This window comes from Arvicanthis niloticus, chromosome 17, assembly GCF_011762505.2.
Source record: "Arvicanthis niloticus isolate mArvNil1 chromosome 17, mArvNil1.pat.X, whole genome shotgun sequence".
In the NCBI taxonomy this organism is placed as follows: Eukaryota; Metazoa; Chordata; class Mammalia; order Rodentia; family Muridae; genus Arvicanthis; species Arvicanthis niloticus.
In genome coordinates, this window is record NC_047674.1 from 54,682,392 (window position 1) to 54,701,294 (window position 18,903).

Below are 18,903 nucleotides of genomic sequence, written 5' to 3' on the forward strand. Positions count from 1 at the left end.
CCGAACTCGCTGCTGTCATCCTGCGTCAGACCGCGATTCCGTGGTGGGGGGAGGAGCCAACTCCTTAAAGGAACAGTGGAGCCGAGCCAGTTCCGCCCCCCTGTGTTGGAGAGGAGTGGAGTATTATCGAGACTATCATAGTAGAAGCCTGGGAGCGGACTGGAGGGCAGCAGAGGGAACCCCTGAATGGATTGGAGTTTGGAATAAATGAGGAAAAATACTTCCTAATTCCAGCGACGGAGTGCAGGGATAGATTGGAGAGCTGAGCTTCTCCCACCACTTCCTGAGGAAGGTAAAGTGATTGGAGCCGAGGAAACTCCGCTAGCCCAGCGGCTCCACTCGTTCCGCTACCACACACACACTTGCCTTTCCCTCTCTTTTCAAAGGATCAACACTTTCCCACAAGTCTGGCTGCGAGGTCACATCGTTCATCATCCTCTACACTGAGGGTGGAGGGGTGTCTTTGGCAGACACATCTGGAGGAGGAGGAGGCACAGAGACGTCCTCCCAACCATGATGGGGGCAGGGCTGAGAGTGAGAGGTCAGTGAAGACTTCCAGCTGCCGGCTGTGCTGAAAGAGAGGGGGTGGTCTCGAGGCAAAAGCAAAGGCCTGAGAGTACAGTGGGATAGAAAATTTAAACAAGACAGTGATCGACATTGCAGGGCCATAGGAGGATTTAAAAAAAAAAAAAGATATAAAGGTTAAAACGTGGGTGTTAACAAAGCCCAGGTTACAGGTCTGAGAGTTTGAGTCTTTCTTCCAAAATAAAGAAAAATCTGGACTTATATGTTACTGAAACTAAGTCTGATCGAACTGTGTGCTGCACACATTTAATTCTATCTATCCCTGAGGCTGAGGCAGGAGGATTGCCCGGAGTTCAAGACCAACCTGACCTACATAGTGAGTGCCAAGCCAACCAAGACTACATAACAAAACCAGTCAGAAAGAAAATTACTCAAACATAGGGGGCCTGAAGAGATGGCTCAGTGGTTAAGAATGCTAGCTGCTCTTCCAAAGGACCTGGGTTTAATTCCCAGCACCCACATGGCAGATCACAGCTGTCTGTAACTCCAGTTCCAAGCGATCTTACATCTTCACACTGATATATATGTAGGCAAAACACCAATGCATATAAAATAAATCTAAAAAAAAAATTTCAAATAAAAAGTCTATCTGCCTTTGCAGGCCTGTGCCTGCAAACAAGTGACCTGGTCCATTCTCTGGCGTTGGTACCTGTACTGGCTGGTTTGGTGTCAACTTGACACAAGCTAGAGTCATCAGAGAGGAAGGAGCCTCTGTTGAGGCTCTGTTTCCTCAAATAGTGATCACGGGGGAGGGTCCAGCCCACTGTGGGTGGTGCCATCCCTGGGCTGGTGGTCCTGGGTTCTAGAAGAAAGCAGGCTGAGCAAGCCATGAGAGCATTCCAATAAGCAGCATCCCTCCGTGGCCTCTGCATCAGCCCCCTGCCTCCAGGTTGCTGTCCTGGTTGAGTTCCAGTCCTGACTTCCTTTGATGATGAACAGCAGTGTGGAAGTATAAGCTGAATAAACCCTTTCCTCCTCAACTTGCTTTTTGGTCATGGTTGTTGCAGCGACAAAAATCCCAAGTGCCCATCCCTCGGTTCTGAATACAGGTTTAAAGGGGGCAAAGAAGAAATCAAGCCACAGCAGTGCTCTGGGGTTAGGTAATGGGGTCTACATGTGGCAAGTCGCCCCAGTCTGTGGACGAACACCCTGGTGTGTTTAATGAAATGGGTTTCCTTTTTTTCGTTTATTTTATTTATATGAGTACAGTTGTAGGTGTCTTCAGACACACCAGAAGAGGGTATTGGTTCTCATCACAGATGGTTGTGAGCCACCATGTAGTGGCTAGGAATTGAACTCAGGACCTCTAGAAGAACAGTTTCTTAATCACTAAGTGATCTATCTCTCTAGTTCCAAAATGGGTTTCCTTAAAGTGTTGTGAAGATAAAGCGAGATGACGTGGTTCATTCCTGCAACACCCAGGAAGATCACTAGAAGGATGACCATGGGTCCAAGGGCTAGCCTTAGTAATATAAGTAGCACACACACACACACACACACACACGCACACACACCACAAGCACACGATTAAGAACTGAGCCAAAAACTTAAAAGACCTGAACTCATGTCAAAAAAAAAAAAGCCAGCTTTGGTGGCACGTGCTTTTATATCTATTTCAGTGCTAAGAAGAGACAGGCAGACAGCTGCGGCCCCCGGTCACTCAGGCTACCTCTGTGTGGCAGTCTCCATTTGAGTGAGAGACCGTGTCATAACAATCTAAGACTGGGCTACTGACATGACTCAGTGGGCAAAGGCTCGGACTGCCTAGCCTGATTACCGAGTTCATCCCCCGAGACCAAAATGATGGAAGGAAAGACTCCGCTCTCAGAAGATGTCCTCTGTACACACATACGCTGCAGTGCATGGGCTCCCACACGCACACAAATGAAGTGTAATTCAAAAGTTTAAATAAAAGCAAACTGGCCTGGCACACCGTTAGTTCCAGCACTCTGAATGCACAAGCAAACAGACAGACCTCTGAGTTCGAGGCCAACCTGGTCTACAGAGTGAGTGCCAGGACAGCCAGAGCTACACAGAGAAACCCTGTCTTGAAAAAAAAACAATTAATTAATTAATTAATTCTGTGGACAGATTCTGAGGAATGACAGTCAAGGCTATCCTACAGCTGCCACACTCACCTATGTAGCTAAAAACAAAACACAAAGTTAAGTATCAAGTACCAAAGTCTCAACTATCACAGGCTGGTAATGAATTCACTATGTAGCTAAGGAAGACTTTGAACACTTACTCCAGTAGGCTGGAGCCACCACACCCAGTTTAGCTTTGTTACATAGAACTTCCATTTGGGCTGGTATGGTGGAGTATGTCTGTAATTTCAGCACTCAGGAGGTGGAGGCACACCAATGACTGTTGAGTTCCAGACCAGCCAGGACTACAGGACTACATAGTGAGACCCTTTCTCAAAACACACACACATGCACACACGCGTGCGTGCACACACACACACACTCAACAAAAACTAAAAACCACCAACCACTTTTGTTTGTACTATATATAAGCTGAGCCATATATCATATATAAGTACCATTTTATATAGGTCAAGAGGGTGGAAAGTTGATTTCATCTGCTTTATGTTTGTTTGTGCTGGGTGACAATGTCCATTGCATTGTTTACTGTGAGTCACGGTCCAGACGACATGAGAAATACCAAGAGATTTGTAATACATTATGTACATTCATGTACCAACACATATAATGTAGGTTTAGTCACTAAGTCTCTGAAAACAGGAGCTAGAATCTCTCCTCAACTCCATTTTCCAAGAGAGTTTTCTTCCCTGCTAATTTGCACCCCAGGTACTTAAACATAAGGACTGTATAAGCTTAAGAGGCAGATAACACAAGTAGGTTCTGGAAGGGTTCAAGGGGCACAGATAGAGCAGGGATGGGGTGGGGCAGTTGTCTAAGCAGCCCGATCTGAAATCCATGGCCCTGTGGTTTCATCCCACCCAGCTTCCCAAGAATTCCGAGTCCTGTACTGTCAGAAAGTTCTCCACTCCATCCACCATGGGAGGAATCTGGGGCGACACTATCCTGTCCTCACAGTTCATTCACACTAACTCCTCTCACCACAGGAAAGGAGGGGGAGACTCAGATCCATACCATGCCAGATGAATGCAGGTTCAGGAGCCACAGTGATTGCTGATATAGAACCAAAACTGGAATCATATGCTGGAGAGATGGCTCAGTGGTCAAGAGCACTGGTTCCCAGCATCCATATGGCAGCTCACAGCCGTCTGCCAGAAACCAATTATGGGGCATACACGCTTCAGGTCTCTGTAGGCATCAGGAACGCATGTGGTATACTGACAAACATGCAGGTGTAATGTCATGCACATACAAAAAAAAAAAAAAAAAAAAAAAAACGTTTTTAAAAAAATGGATTCATCGGTGTGGGAGATGTAGCAAAGTTTATAGAACACTTGCCTAGCCAACCCCCCAACCCCACATACGCCAGGCATAATAGTGTGTGTGTGTGTGTGTGTGTGTGTGTGTCTGCAATCTCAGGGCTCTGGAGGTAGAAGCAAAAGTATTAGAAAAAAAGGTTCAAGGTTATCCTTGGCTACATAATGAGTTAGAGGCCAGCCTGGAGTATATGAGGCCCTGAACTAACAATAAAAATTTATAGACGTGTTTTATTTGGCTAATGTAGTATTTATTTTGTGTTTAAAAAAATTACATTATTCCATTTGTTTTTGTGTGTTCACCTGTGCATGTATGCACATCATACTATACAGGAGTTGGCTTCACATGGTGGCTCAGAGCTCCAAGAGACAGCCAATGGTTGCTTCTGGCCTCCTCAAGCTCCAGGCACTCACATGGCACACAGATACACATACAGATAAAACACCCGTATGCAAAGAATAAATTTAAAAATTTAAATGCCAATCACGAACTGGAAAGGGCTCTGTGGGTAAAAGTGCCTTTCTAGTGGATCTAAGTGGGGTTCCCAGAACCCATGTTGGGTGGCTTACTGCCTACAAGGAATTTAGCACCCTCTTCAGAAGTCTACATTCACAGGTGCACAGACACAGATACAGACTTACCACCTACACACACTTAAACATAATACAAGTAGATGTTGACTCTTACTTTTATTTCTTGTGCATTGGTATTTTGCCTGCATGTGTGTAAGTGTGTCAGATCCTCTGGACCTGGAGTTACAAGACAGTTGTGAGCTGCCATGTGGGTGCTGGGAACTGAACCCAGGTCCTCTGCAAGAGCAGCCAATGACTGCTGAGCCATCTCTCCAGTGCCAGAAAGTAAATCTTTAAAAATTATTGACATGGATCTGGAGAGACAGTTCAGAAGTTAAGAGCACTGGCTGCTCTTTCAGAGGACCTAGGTTCAATCTCCAGTACCCACACGGGAGCTAACAGCTGCCTGTACTCCAATCCAGGGGATCCAATGCTATTTTCTGGCCTCTGAGGGCATTCTACACACGCAGGTCACACACCCATATACAAAATAATTAAATTAAAAAGTGCCTTTAATCCCAGCACTTGTCGAGGAGGAGCAAGAGGTATGAAACTGAATGAGTTTAAGACCAGCCTGATCTACATACCATGTTTCAGGACAACTAAACTATATAACCGAGACTATGTTTTAAAAACAAAAATGTCAGGACATTTTCATGCTGAGGTAGAGGGTTTTCGTTGTGACGGCAGGTTACACAGGGAACTGAAAGGAAGAGTCAGTGCACCCAGGAAAATTCTGGAAAGCCACGCTGCAAACAACAGTGCTTAGCTCTAGCCTAGGTTTGGGACAATAAGAAGTACCTTATACTTTATGTATGTAGGTGCCTATTGGAGGACGTTTTTGACAACTGGAATTACATTTTGATATATTTTTTTCTCTTATATTCAAGTAGAACTGAAGAAACTGGGCAGAGCTGAGTTAAACAAAATTTTATGCTGGCTGCACAGAAAACCAGGGTGAGCCAAAATTCCGAATTGGGCATGGTTGCACATGCTTGTCATCCCACCCCTTGGGAGGTAGAGGCAGGGTGATCAGGAGTTCAAAACTAACCTCAGCTCTGTAGTGAGTTTAAGACCATTCTCAGACTATGCTTGAATGCCCTGTCATACACAAACTACTACTACTAAATACTGTTGGTTTTTGAGTACGGTTGACTCTCCTAACACTGGTACCCTTCAGAGATGGGAAAGTTAGTGATGAGAGATAACCTCTGGTTCTGTCCAAACAGGCAGAGGGAAGGACAGAACATCAAGAAAAAAATGGCGACGCTTAAGATGGAAACGGGTCAGATGATGTGACAGGCTACCTTTTTTTTTATGTAGCTGAAGATGGCCTGGAACTTTTTTGTTTATTTTTTCTTTCTTTTTTTTTTTTTTTTTTTTAATTAAAAAGAGTAGCTTTCACTATTTTTTTTTTCTCCATGCTTGTATGTCTGTGTTCTATGTGTATGCCTGGTACCCATGTAGGCAGACGTGCTAGAATGGAGCTGCAGACAATGGTGAGCAACCAAGTGGGTACTTGGGAAGTAACCCTGGGTACTTTGCAAGAGCGGTCACTGCGTACTTTTAATGGCTGAGCCATCTGTCCAGCCCTGGTCTTGATCCCCCTGCTTCTACCTCCCAGACTCTAGGACTACAGGAATATTCCTGCATGCCTGGTTTATATTTGGGGATCAAAATTAGTGCTTCATGGCATGAAATATATGTATTAAAAATATATAAATGTATTATGATACATAAATGTAAGTTAGATATAAATATATATTTCCTAATATATATACATGTATTTTATGTAGCCATCACCATATATATATATATATATATATATATATATATATATATATATATATATATATATATATATAATAAAGGTTTCTTTTATGTATATTGGTGTTTAGCCTGGATATATATGTATATGTGCCATGTATGTGCCTACTCCCCTCTTTTCTTTCTTTTTTTTTTTTTTTAAAAAATGTCTAATACTCTGAAACTGGAATCAGGGAAGGCTGTGAGCTGCCTTGTGGGTCCTTAGAACTGAACCCAGGTCCTCTGCAAGATCAACAAAGGGGTCTTAACCATTGAGCCATTTCCCAGCTCATTTTGGGTGGATGGATGGATGGTTCAAGACAGGGTCTCTCTGTTTAACAGACCTGGATGTCCAAAACAGCTTTGTAGACCAGGCTCACCACTAACTCACAGAGATTCCCCCTGCCTCTGCTGGGATTAAAGGTGTGGCCACCACTACCCAGCTCCCAGCTCATTTTTTGTAGTGTTTTCTTTTTTTTCAAGATTTTTATTTCATGTGTGAGCCTGTTGCCTGCTTTGGCCTACTGATGGCCAAGAGGGGGTTAGATTCCCTGAACTGGAGTTACAGACAGCTGTAATCCTCTGCTTATGTGGGTCCAAACCCCAGGTCCATTTCTCCAGCCCCTGGCCTTCCTAGTTTCAAAGGGACTCAGCCTGACTCTACCACTGGCCCCTTTTCTAGTTCTCCACACCTACCATACTACTCCCCTTCTGGCCTGGGTGGGAGAGAATCAGGAGCCATCACACAGGTAGTGGATCATGAGATAGCTGTGAGGGGGAGAGCAGAACCAGCTTCTATGGGATTGTCCCATCCAAGCCCTGCTAGATGTCAAGAAGTCACACTGTCCCTTCTGATCAGCAAAGAGAAGCAAACAAAGAACACCATTCATGAACAACAGCCATGAAGGGTCTAGCAAACAGTCTGTAAAAAACAGGCTTCTTTATTGAGAGCAGCGAGTGTAAAAAAAAAATAAAAACAAAACCATAAAACAAACAAACAATACCAACAACAATAAGAGTATGAGGCAGGGGTGGCCCTCCCTCCCTACTTCCTCTAGGGTCCACCCAGACCTCCCCATGCCCACCCACCCAACGCTGCAATTACATACAAAGGCCGCCCACGGTGCGTACAAAAGGGGCGGGTTATATAAGTGTCAAAAGCTCCCGGACACTTCTCCATCTGCCAGGCACTTAGGGTGAGGAGAGGAGACTGATGCCAAGGGTCTGGCTTAGTGTGCACAAGCCCACGGTAGGGAGGACTCCACTGCTGTGTCCTTCACGACCGGCTAGACACGCCTAGGTGGGATCCACGGGCCAAGAGGCCTGCTGGTCCCGTGTGCCCCGAGTTATCCTAGAACTTTGAGTATATTTGTGTATTAAAGAAGTCCCCAAAAACCTAGCTCAGCCCCAGCCCAGCCCTCCCCAGGCAACATTGGCAGATTCGTGGCAGAGCTGGACCTGGCCAAAATAAGTCTCAGGCCAGAAATTGGGGTTACCTGAGGTACCCATAGTCCCTGATAAGGGAAGGGGTGGCAAAGGAAGATGCCAGGCCAAGGTCATAGTCACCCAGCCTGGGTTTGAATCAGCCTCCCCAGTGGCTGAGGCGAAGAGAGACACCTAGGCACTGCCAGTCTTCAGCAATGCCTGCTGTGCTTGAGCAGGGAGCCCAGGGCCAAGGACAGGGCTATCCTGCCCCTCATGCTACAGGCTCCCCTCAAGAGGGGTTCTCCCCTGCCCACGCCGTCCTGAGGGACAGCCTACAAGGCTCCCTCACTGCTTGCTGTCTGCAGGGCTGTCTCCCAGGGTGCTGGCGATCTCACTGAAGGAGGGCCGGTCCTTGGGGTTCAGGGCCCAGCAGCACTGCATCAGTCGGTAGATCTTAGACGGGCAGCCTTCGGGCTGTGGGAGTCGAGCCTTCCCAGCCTGCAAGTCTGTGGAACACACAGTGGGCAAATGCTTAATAACTTGACATTGCCTGCTGGGGCATGCCGTTCCTATGGTGTTCACTCAAAGACTGGTTTGCTCTGGGGAGTACTGGTCAGTGATGGGTGGGCAACACATTTTAGGAGTATGGCAAGGATCTTAGAAGACAAAGAGGTAACTCTGATTCCCAGTTCTCAGGCTGGTAGACAGGGTCCCTGTTGGAGCTAAAGCAACTGACAGCTGAAAGAGGCACTGGGGGATACACGGTATTATCCAGTATGAAATTATCCCAACAGATTAGTGTTGTATTTTGCAGAACTAGGGATTGAACCCAGGGCTTCTCATATGTCAATCAAGGGCTCAATCGGTTCCTACACAACCTGAGCCTGCTTTCCAGTATTTTAAAAAATGACTCATTTATTGATGTGTGTGTACGTTCGTGCGTGTGTGCGTGGTGTATGTGTGTGTGTGTGTGTGTGTGTGTGTGTGTGTGTGTGTGTGTGTGTGAGTATAACTACAATCTGGGAGAGATGGTTCTGTCCTCCACTGTGTGGGTGCTGGAGACTGAACTCAGGTCGTCAGGCTTGACGGCAAGCACTTGAACCTGCTGAGCCACCTTACTGACCTGTACTTACATTTTTTTTAATTCCCAGAGAGATTCTAACTGCTAAGTACCAGAGGAGCTAGGCTGGATAGCCCAGGAGGCTGAGCAAGCAGAGGTGGGATGGGGAAAGGCGAGGGTTATTTCAGGAACACAGCTACTTACCTGCCAGCACCTCGTCATCTGCCTGTCCGCCATGAGGCATCTCTCCATGGGTGAATACTTCCCACATGAACACACCAAAGGCCCAGACATCAGACTTCGTGGAGAAGTCGCCCTCCAGGACAGCCTCTGGAGACATCCAACGCAGAGGTACCCAGGCCTGGCGGAAGTGGTAGTACTCACTGCAACGGAAAACCAACGCAGGCTAGGTCAAAGAGGGCCAAGGCCTAGGAACCCAGCCTCATCTCAAACAGGACTCCGCCTGGCTGGGCCAGCCTTTCCCAAAGAAGACCTGTAAGGACTGGGGAATACTATGCTGAGCGCCTGGGTTAGCCCTGGGTGTGGGGCCATTTGAGTGAGGTCTGATGGTGTAAAAATCCCAGTAAGAGGCGGCTGGAGCAGTGACTCATGGATTAAGACCACTGGCTGCTCATCCAGGTCTCAGGTCCGATTTCCAGCAACCACATGGCAGTTTACAACCTTTATAACTCCGTGTAACTCCATTCCCAAGATGTCTGAACCTCTCTTCTGGCCTCTGTGGATACCAGGTACCACACTGGCACACAGACATACATGCAGACCAAATACCCATTCATATAAAATAGTACATAAATAAATAATTATTCCATTTAGAGGAGTTGGAGAGATGGCTCAGAGGTTAGGAGCACTGGCTGCTCCTCCAGAGGACCTGGACTCAATCCCCAGCACCCACAAGGCAGCTCACAACCACCTCTAATTCCAGTTCCAGGGGATCTGACAACCTAAGGTCTGCAGGCACTAGGCATGCACATGGTACAGATATAAACCTGTTGGCAAACAACTCATAAACAACCCAGGCCTGGTGATACAAGCCTATAATCCCAGCTGCTTGGAAGGCTGAGGCAGGGGGATCATGAGTTTAAAGCTTACTTTACTTAGGCTATTGAGTGAGTTCAATGACAGCCTGAGAAACTTAGCAAGATCCTGTTTCGAATTTTTAAAAACTGGTAGGGCTTTATGTGAGACCTTGGGTTTGATCCCAACACTGCAAAAATAAATAATAAAAAATATGAATATGAATTAAAAAGTAGAAAAGGCTTTACTTATTAATAATGAGTGAGGCAATAGTTGGGCAAACTGGGGTGACTAGGAACCCCCTAAGGTGGCATATATAGGCAATCTAGAATATTCTCTGACCACAATGGGTAAGTTTTAATGCTGAAGCTTCAGAGTACTAGTTCCTGAATCACAAAACCTTACAGAGGCAGTGACATGCCACACGCACAGTTAGTGACATACAAACTAGCTATAAATATTCTCTTTTTCACCAACCTCTAAACCCAAACCACTCTAGGTTTATAATATTGGGCTGTCTTCTGTTTTGGGGTGTTTTGTTTTTTTAGTTTTACAAGACAGGGTCTCTCTGTGTAGTCCTGGCTGTCATATAACTCCCTCTGTAGACCAGGCTGGCCTTAAGCTCAGAGATCTACCTGTCTTTGCCTCTTGAGTGCTGGGATTAAAGGCGCGTCCACCACCTGGCTTATAATAATTGTTTTTTAAGCACTACAGAAAATCCATAACCAGCAGCAACTTGGGGTCACTTCTGGGAACCTGTTGTGTCTTTAGAAAATGGATACTTAGGCTCCAGCCAACCCTCCCACCCCAGTCCATCGTTCTGCTAACCCTCCCATCCCACCCCGCCGTTCTGCTAAGCAGCCATGAAGCTCTTCGCTGACTCCTTCAAACACTGCACCTCCCTCTGTCTCCCCTCAGACTTCTTTGGGAAGGAAGGAAAGCCCACACTCCCTCTAAGCCTTCTACCTGTTGTATACGTCCTTGCTGAGGCCCAGAGCTGACACCTTCACCTGCCTCTGGGCACTGATCAGACAGTTGCGAGCAGCTAAGTCCTTGTGCACAAAGCGGTTGTTGGACAAGTGCTCCATGCCCAGGGCCACCTGGGAACACAGGGCCACCTGGTGAGAGAGAACAGCTTGTGAGAACAGCCCAGGACTAGGGATCAAGGGGACCACCTGTAACACAACCCTTGTCTCTGTGACTCCAGGTACCCCTGGAATGCTGCTTAGGAAACCTCAAACACCACAGCCTCAGCTAGCTTCTCAGAAAACGGAACATAGTAGCTGCCTCACTAGGCCCGCCGAAGGCTTAATTACGCGAGATTAAGGGGTTGTGGAGACGGCTCAGTAGGCGAAGCATGAGCACCTGAGTTTGGATCTCAGAACCCATGTATAGGGCTCACTGGCCGGATGGGTTAGCTGATCAGTGAGGTCAGCAAGAGGCCCTGAATCAAAACATACGGGTGGATGGATCAGGCCTTTAACCCCAGTCCTCAGGACACAGGCAGAACGAACACCAAATCCCCTGGAGCTGGGTTTACAGGCAGTTTGGATGTGAACCACTCACTATTCTGACTGCAGAGAGCCAAACTCGAGTCCCCTAGAGCAGCAGGTGCTGCTGAGCCATCACTCCAGCCCTAAGTAACGTTTTCCAAGCACACGGTCAATGAGCTGAGCAAACACCAGGCATGCACTAAATGTTATGCATAACAGTCCTGGTACAATATACCAAGGCTGGCCAAGACAGGATTTCTGGCAAGAAAGCAAACTCCAAGCCGGGTGGTGGTGGCACACATACGAACTTGGGAGGCAGGAGCAGGAGGCTTGCCTGGTGAGTTCGAGGCCAGCCTGGTCTACAGAACAAGTTCCAGGACAACCAAGGCTAAACAGAGAAACCCTGTCTCGTAAAAAACTAAATCCAAAATAAACCATGGCACCCAAGAGAGCTGAAACTTGTAAAAACTGTTCTCAAACAAGAGGGTCAACGCGACAGAGGTGCTCCATGCTTGAGAAAAGAGTCACAGAATTTTTGTATGCTTGAGAGAACTGGTAGAGATCCATGATTCTGGGCTAACAGTGGCTCAGCAGGGAAAGACACTTGTCACCAAGCCTGGTGACCTGGAATGCTCACAGTGGAAGAATAGAGCCACCTCTGTAAGCAGGTATGTATGCAGACACATACACAAATACCAGTAAGTAAATACCAATGAATGTATGTTTTTTGTTTTTTTTTAAAGAAGACGCAGGGAGGGGCAGCAGCAGTGGCTGGAGAGATGGCTCAGTGGTTAAGAACAGTGTGTGCTCTTGCAGAGGACCTGGGTTCAGTTGCCAGCACCCGTGTGGTGGCTCGCCACTGTTTATAACTCCAGTTCCAGAGGACCCGCAGGCATCAGGCATGTATGTGGTATAAATACATGCAGACATAAAATAAAGACAAAGTTTAAAAGAAAAAGCTTGCTCCTATGACCTCTATCCCCTCATCTAAATGGCAGCAGTAAATGCTGAAAGACACAGGGGCCCAGCAGTATCCTTGTTACAGAGACAGGATAAGGCTGTGGGGAGTGGCTTAGCCGGAGAATGTCTGCCTACTGACCATGAGGTGTAATCTCAAGTACTAAAGAAAGGAGTTTCTTCTAGCCATCAAGATGTGTTAGAACACAGACATACAGCCACACGAGCCTGAGACCTGAACGAGATCCCCAGAGCCTATGGTGGAGGAAAGACTGGCGTGTGTGAGCCTTAGTCATGCACACATACGATAATTAATAACAACAACAAACTTTAAACAATTATAACTAAATACACACATGTAACAGAAAAATGAAGAGGTTGCTTCAACCTTTGGACAAGTAACTGGCTCACTGAGTGCTTCCTCTGCCTTAGAGACTCACTCAGGATCCCTAAGGGAGACGTCATCAACCACAGAATACAGTCATGGAGGAACAAAATAAGATGGCAGCTGGCGAGGTGGCTGCTGGGTAAAGGCAAGCTTGAGGGCCTGCAGCCCCCATAAAGGTGGACGGAGAGAACCGATTTCATAAAGCTGTCCTCTGACTTACATACACATACAAATGTTAATTTGTTTTCCCTCAGGCTGGCATGAGCGTCATGATACAGTCTACTTTATCTTCAAAGTCTGGCAATATTTATGCCATTGTCTCCAAGGAGCTAAGACCACAGATGTGACCCACAACACCTGACTAAACCTGTATTTTTTTAATTTTTAAGATTTATGTTGCTGGGCAGTGGTGGCGCACACCTTTAATCCCAGCACTTGGGAGGCAGAGGCAGGTGGATTTCTGAGTTCGAGGCCAGCCTGATCTACAGAGTGAGTTCCAGGACAGCCAGGGCTACACAGAGAACCCCTGTCTCGAAAAACCAAAAAAAAAAAAAAAAAAAATCTATGTTTAATGTTATGTTTGTCTGTCAGTCAGTCTATCTGTCTATGTGTGGGTCTTTCTGTGTGTATCTGCATGTGGGTCTGTGTATAGGTTTATGTGTCTGTGCATGCATCTCTGTGTGTCTATGTGTCTGTGTAAAGGCCCGTCTATGTTGTGTCTGTGTTTGTCTGTGCATGGATCTCTTGTTGTGTCTGTGTATGTATCTCTGTGTGTGGGTTTGTCTGTCTGTGCCTGGGTTGGGGCATTTGCATGCAGAAGTCTACAGAGGTCCGAGGCCTCAGACTCCCCTGGAGTTGGAGGAGGTTGTGAGTCACCTGACCTAACTGGAGTGCTGGAAACTGAGCCTGGGTCCTCAGGAAGAGCAGTAAGCTCTCTTAACCTTTGAGGCCATATCTCTCAGCCCTCAATCTGGATCTTTAAAGCAGCTCGGTCTCATCTGTGTGCTGTCCTAGGAGGGTATGGAACTCAGTCTCTGAAAACTTCCTCATCGAACTGAAGACTAGTTGCAAAAACACGCAGGGCAGCGTGTGGCCAAGTTCTGATGTCTGTCAGCACCTGAGGAAGTGACAGAGGTGACCGACTCCCTTCCTGCCTTGTTTTCTCATTTGTGCGTTGGAGTCAGGGTCTCAGGATACAGCACAGGCTGGCACACTATGTGCCCCAGACGGAATCCAGCCTCAAAGCCATCCTTTGCCCCATCTTCCCGAGTACTAAGCTCAGCTGTCAGCCGGACTCTGCCCGGCCCAGCCGCTTACCTTGATCCTCTCTCCTGAAGCCATCCCTTCCTGCCATTCAACTACTTCCTGTCCTTGAGAACTGAGCTCAAAGGCTTTCTCCGTCAGGAAACCTTCTTTGTTAACCACAGCTGTCTGGCTACCTAAGGACCTGGATGTCTTCCACATCTCCCACCGAGGCCTCCCACTCGCTTCCCGTGTGTGTCATGCTTCGAGTCCTTCAGTCTGTAAGGCCAGAGTCTCCACGCACAAGTTAAAGAAACCTGCCCAAGGCCACACCCAACCCAGCAGCCCCTGGACGTGGGGTGCCTGCTGCTGCTTTTGCTGCGAGCTGTGGGCATGTGGGTGATTGCTCTCACAGAAGCTTCAACAATAAAGACAAGGGCCGGAGAGGCTGACTCCTCTGTGAAGCCAGCATGATGACATCAAGCTACTTGCAGGCTACAGAGCTGGAGCAAGCCACTTAATCTCTCAACGCCTCAGTTTCCTGGTCCATGAAATGGGGACAGGAGCACACTTCTGGGGACTGCTGTGCTAGCAAACACAGGTGACACACTTCCATGAGGCCTGGCACTCGAGTAGTGTTAAGTAATGAAGTGTGGTCTTTCTTGCAGCCTACCCTGAAGGATTCCCCCACCTTGGTCTTACCTTCTGTTTGGTGCTGAGGGGCTGTGACTTCAATTTTTCATCTTTGTTCTTGGAAATCCTCAGGAACTGTTTGAGATCTCCCTGAGGGAAGGGCCAAACACCTCCGTTAGTGAACAGCCCAGCTCTGGGCTGTGAAGCATCAGACCAAGCCTGTGCTTGCGGAGTCCCTGCTGGGAGACGGTGACAAGCCCTGACCTGAATGTGTACCCAGACACACACACACACACACACACACACACACACACACACACACACACACAACCTACTAACAGAAAAACACACGATGCTCAGGAGACTGAGACGTCCCCTTCCCTGATGCTCCAGAGCAGCAATGCAAAGATCAATAAGACCAGGACCTAGCAAAGATGGGGAAGACAGAACAGGGGGGGACCACAGAAATGGTAACTTAGTGGACAGGCTGGTGATCAGACTGACACCTGGGCCAGGAGAGGAACCAGGTAAGGGGAGGAGAGGGGAAGTGAATAGAGAGAAAAGAAGGGAGGGAGGGAGAGTTAGGGGAGGGAAGAAGGTAGGAAGGAAAGAGAAAGGGAGGGAGAGAAGACAGGAAGGGAAGAGAGAAGGCAGCCAGGTCCTGACAAGCTTCTCAAGTGGTGGCAAGTGCTGACGCAGAAAGAAGTAACAAAGCAAAGAAAACCAGTTGGCAGGACCTGAAAGGCATCCAGACAGGGTACAAAGAAGCCCCAGAACTTAAGGCTGGCCTCCAGAAAGACGGGAGGAGCTGAACAGAGGTAAAGACAAGGAGGGTTGCTGGGAGAGCTGGGAGTCAGGTTGATCAAGTTGCAGGAGGCAAGCCTTGTCTGGGGCCAGCAAAAGCCATGACCTCTGTGGTGGCCCTGCCCCGGAAGCCTATCCAAAGACACTCCACAACATACCAGGTCCACATACTCCAGCACCATGTAGTGGGGCTCAGCCTCCCGGCACAGCCCCAAGAGCCGCACCACGTTGGCGTGGTTCAGCTTCCCGAACATCTCGAACTCCCTCCGGAAGTCCTGCTGCTGCTGCTCCGCCTTGCTCTGCAGGCTCTTCACGAGTACCAGGGTCTCCGTCACACCCTCCTCCACGCCCTGCGCCTTTGCGAGGAACACCTCCCCGAACTCGCTTTTTCCTGTGGGTATAGATCCACGTTGGCAAATGAGAGAGACACAACCATGGCACACGCTTTCGCTGCATCGAAGCCATTAGGCAGGTGAGCTACTTCTCCAGCCCCAAAGTTTTGATATACTTTAAAAAACGAAAAACTCAGAATAAATGTATAATTTCTCATATTTTTCCCCTAGAGAAAAAGCTTACTTTAGTTCTTTAAAAAAACAAAACCAAAAAACAAACAAACAAAACCCCATTTTTAGGAAATATCAAGGAAATACTACTTGGGGGCTGGAGAGATGGCTCAGAGGTTTAAGAGACTGCACTCCCAGAGGTCCTGAGTTCAATTCCCAGCCACCACTTGGTGACTCACAACCACCTGTAATGGGATCTTATGCCCTCTGCTGGTGTACAGACAAGCATGCAGACAGAGTATTCATATACATAAATAAATAAATTTACTAAATTGGAACCACCTCAGTCCATTACCCAGACGCAAGACCAGTGTCCTGCAGCAAAACTGGGGCAGCTGTAGGCAAGGCCACATACCCAGAGTGGTGATGGGCTGCAGGTTGGCCCGTGGAAAATGCATCTTATCACCGGTGCTGTGGCGCTTGTTGGTGGCTGGAGGACCAGAGCCCAAGCTGGTCAATGCCACCTCTTCCTGGATCTCTGCTGACGGCTGTCCATTCTGCAACGGCCCACCTGGGAACAAGGAGTCAGGGGTCAGGAGATATCCTAAGACTGACACCCTGCATACTGTCAAGAGCTCAGTCCCCGTGTCCTGTGGTGTGTTGTATTGTCCCCTCTTGTCTGTCCTCGCTGCCGCCACCACTGTGCTTCCTGCCAACTTGATTCCAATCACACACAAAATAGCTATTCGCACAGATAACCTGACTGGGCTCAGGGGGCGGCTGCAGACTCTGGATGTGAACATTTATTGATGCAAATGATTAGGAGGTAGGAGGTACGAAATGAGCTTGGGGGCTCTAATCTCAATCACTGGACCTGAATGCCATATTCACACAAGCTGTTTGGAATCACTGGATCCATTGTAGCAAAGGGGAAAATCACCGGGTAGAGCCATGAATGGAGACCCATCTACTGGTGGGAGGGATTAGGAAAAAGATGGACAGATAGACTGCCTCTGGAGGCTGGCTACTGAAAAGACATGTATGTAATAGACACATGTATATGCACACCATTTTTATCTGTGCTTTACTGGTGGGAGAGAAGGCTGGCCCAAGAGGCTCCACTGAGGGAGTCCCAAGCCAAGCAGTTCAGAAGCCAAGGTCCTGAGAATGGGCCAATTCTAGGCTTGCAGCCAGAGGAGAGGCAGCCCCAGGTCCACCCCCAGCTCCAGTTCCACTGGCTCTCTTCCTCCACAGTTGCCACAGGAGGGTGCTCCGAACCCATGCCGGCCCGCCTCCCGCTCCAGCGGGACCCACCATTGAGGCACTCCATCTCTGGCTCGTCCCCTTCAGGCTGTTTCTGCAGTCTCTTAGCTTTACATCGCTTCTTGCAGTAGAACATGAGGCCCAGTACAGCAATGATATAGGCAACCGCTGCCCCCACTGACAGCCCGATGGTCTGGATCATCTTGTATGGGGGAGGGCTGCCTGGGCCCTCGGAGTCCTCCATCACTGGCTTGTCTGAGAGACACATGGAGAGGTCAGGACAGGGGCGACTCAAGCTAACCAGCTCCCGAGTCTCTACCAGATTTCCCCGCCCCAGATATATGATAATTTCTAGACACTTGAGGGCCCCCACATGCCATCAAGACCTGAGGAACAACCCTGCCTTCTCTGGATGACTCGACACTGTGAGCTCACCCTGGAGAGGATACCGGGAAGCTTCTGGGTTAGCATTCCAGTATCACTCACTGCAAGTCTACTGGCTTTCAATGGCTCAGAAGACAGAGGTCGGTCCCATGAGTCACTAGGTGAATATAAACAGCTTCAAGCAAGAGATCCAACACCCCATTTTATATGAGATACGTTACTAGGAAACAATTCTGAGGGACGGAGACGTTTGTGGGAAAGTTTGTGAACTTTCTTCCTCTTCTACAGCCACAGCAACAACTTCTCAAAGGGACAGAGATCACTAGGGCAGGTGTGGCCTGGGGCTGCTAACCTGTCATCATCTCTGGGCTGCCTGCATTCTGACCTGGTCCCCTCTCTACTTGCAATAGTTCCAAGTTTTTGTTTCTTTTCTTTTGTTTGAGACAATGTCTCATGCTATAGCCCAGGCTACCTTGGAATTTACTATCTAACCCTGACTAGCCTTGAAGTCATGACAATCCTATCTCTGTCTCAGGGCTTGAGCTCAGGATAATCCTCCTGTCTCAGAATCCAAAATCCAGGATTAGAAGAATGAACTGTCATGCCTGGTCTATAAATTTGAACCTTTTTTTTTTTTTTAATTACATTTATGTGTATATGTTTGTGTATCTGTGTGTGGTATGTGCCTGTGATGTTTGTGTGCCTATGTGTGGTATGTGTCTGTGAACATTTGTGTGTCTACATGTGCATATATGCCTGTGAGTACAAGTGCTGTCAGAGGCTAGAGGCCTCGGGTCACCTGGAGCTGGAGGCACAGGCAGTTGTGACCTGACGTCAGATGCTACAAACAGAACTTAGGTCCTCTGAAAGAACAGGAAGTGCTCTTAACCTCTAAGCCACCCATCCCTAAGCTTGGATCTTGTGTGCTTTCTTCCCAAAGGTCCACGTGTTGAAGGCTCAGTCCCCAGCCTATGAAGCTACTGGGAAGTGGTGGGACCTTCAGAAGGTGAGGCCGAGTAGAAGAGAGCAAGGTCATGGGGAGGTGCCCTTTAAGGGGAAATTGAGGTGCAACCCATTCGTCTCTTTTGCTTCCCACTTAACATATGAGAAACAAGATGTCTTCTCTTCTGCCACGTACTTTTTTGCCACCGTGTACTATGTGGCCACAGACCCAAAGAAACAGGGCCTACGCAACACAGGTTGAAGGCTCTGAGATTTCAAGCCAAAAACCTGTTCTCTTTATAAGTGAACAAGAGAACGAGGCGAGAGAGAGAGAGAGAGAGAGAGAGAGACCTTAAAGCAGCCAAATACACACAGTTCAGCTGTGGAAT

At 47.9% G+C, this 18,903-nt stretch overlaps 1 protein-coding gene across 1 annotated transcript in view; it reads right to left on the reverse strand.

Annotated features, from left to right (window-relative positions):
- Positions 1-7,287: 7,287 nt before the first annotated feature.
- The window catches only part of Ptk7 (protein tyrosine kinase 7 (inactive)), a 66,719-nt gene continuing 55,103 nt past the window's right edge, over positions 7,288-18,903 (reverse strand). The window contains exons 14-20 of the mRNA XM_034521807.2: positions 17,240-17,443; positions 16,341-16,496; positions 15,581-15,813; positions 14,688-14,768; positions 10,872-11,023; positions 9,075-9,253; positions 7,288-8,316 (exon numbers count right to left, since the gene is read on the reverse strand). Coding sequence (XP_034377698.1) covers positions 8,156-8,316; positions 9,075-9,253; positions 10,872-11,023; positions 14,688-14,768; positions 15,581-15,813; positions 16,341-16,496; positions 17,240-17,443 — 1,166 coding nt within the window. The 3' untranslated portion in view covers positions 7,288-8,155. The remainder of the gene's footprint in view (positions 8,317-9,074; positions 9,254-10,871; positions 11,024-14,687; positions 14,769-15,580; positions 15,814-16,340; positions 16,497-17,239; positions 17,444-18,903) is intronic.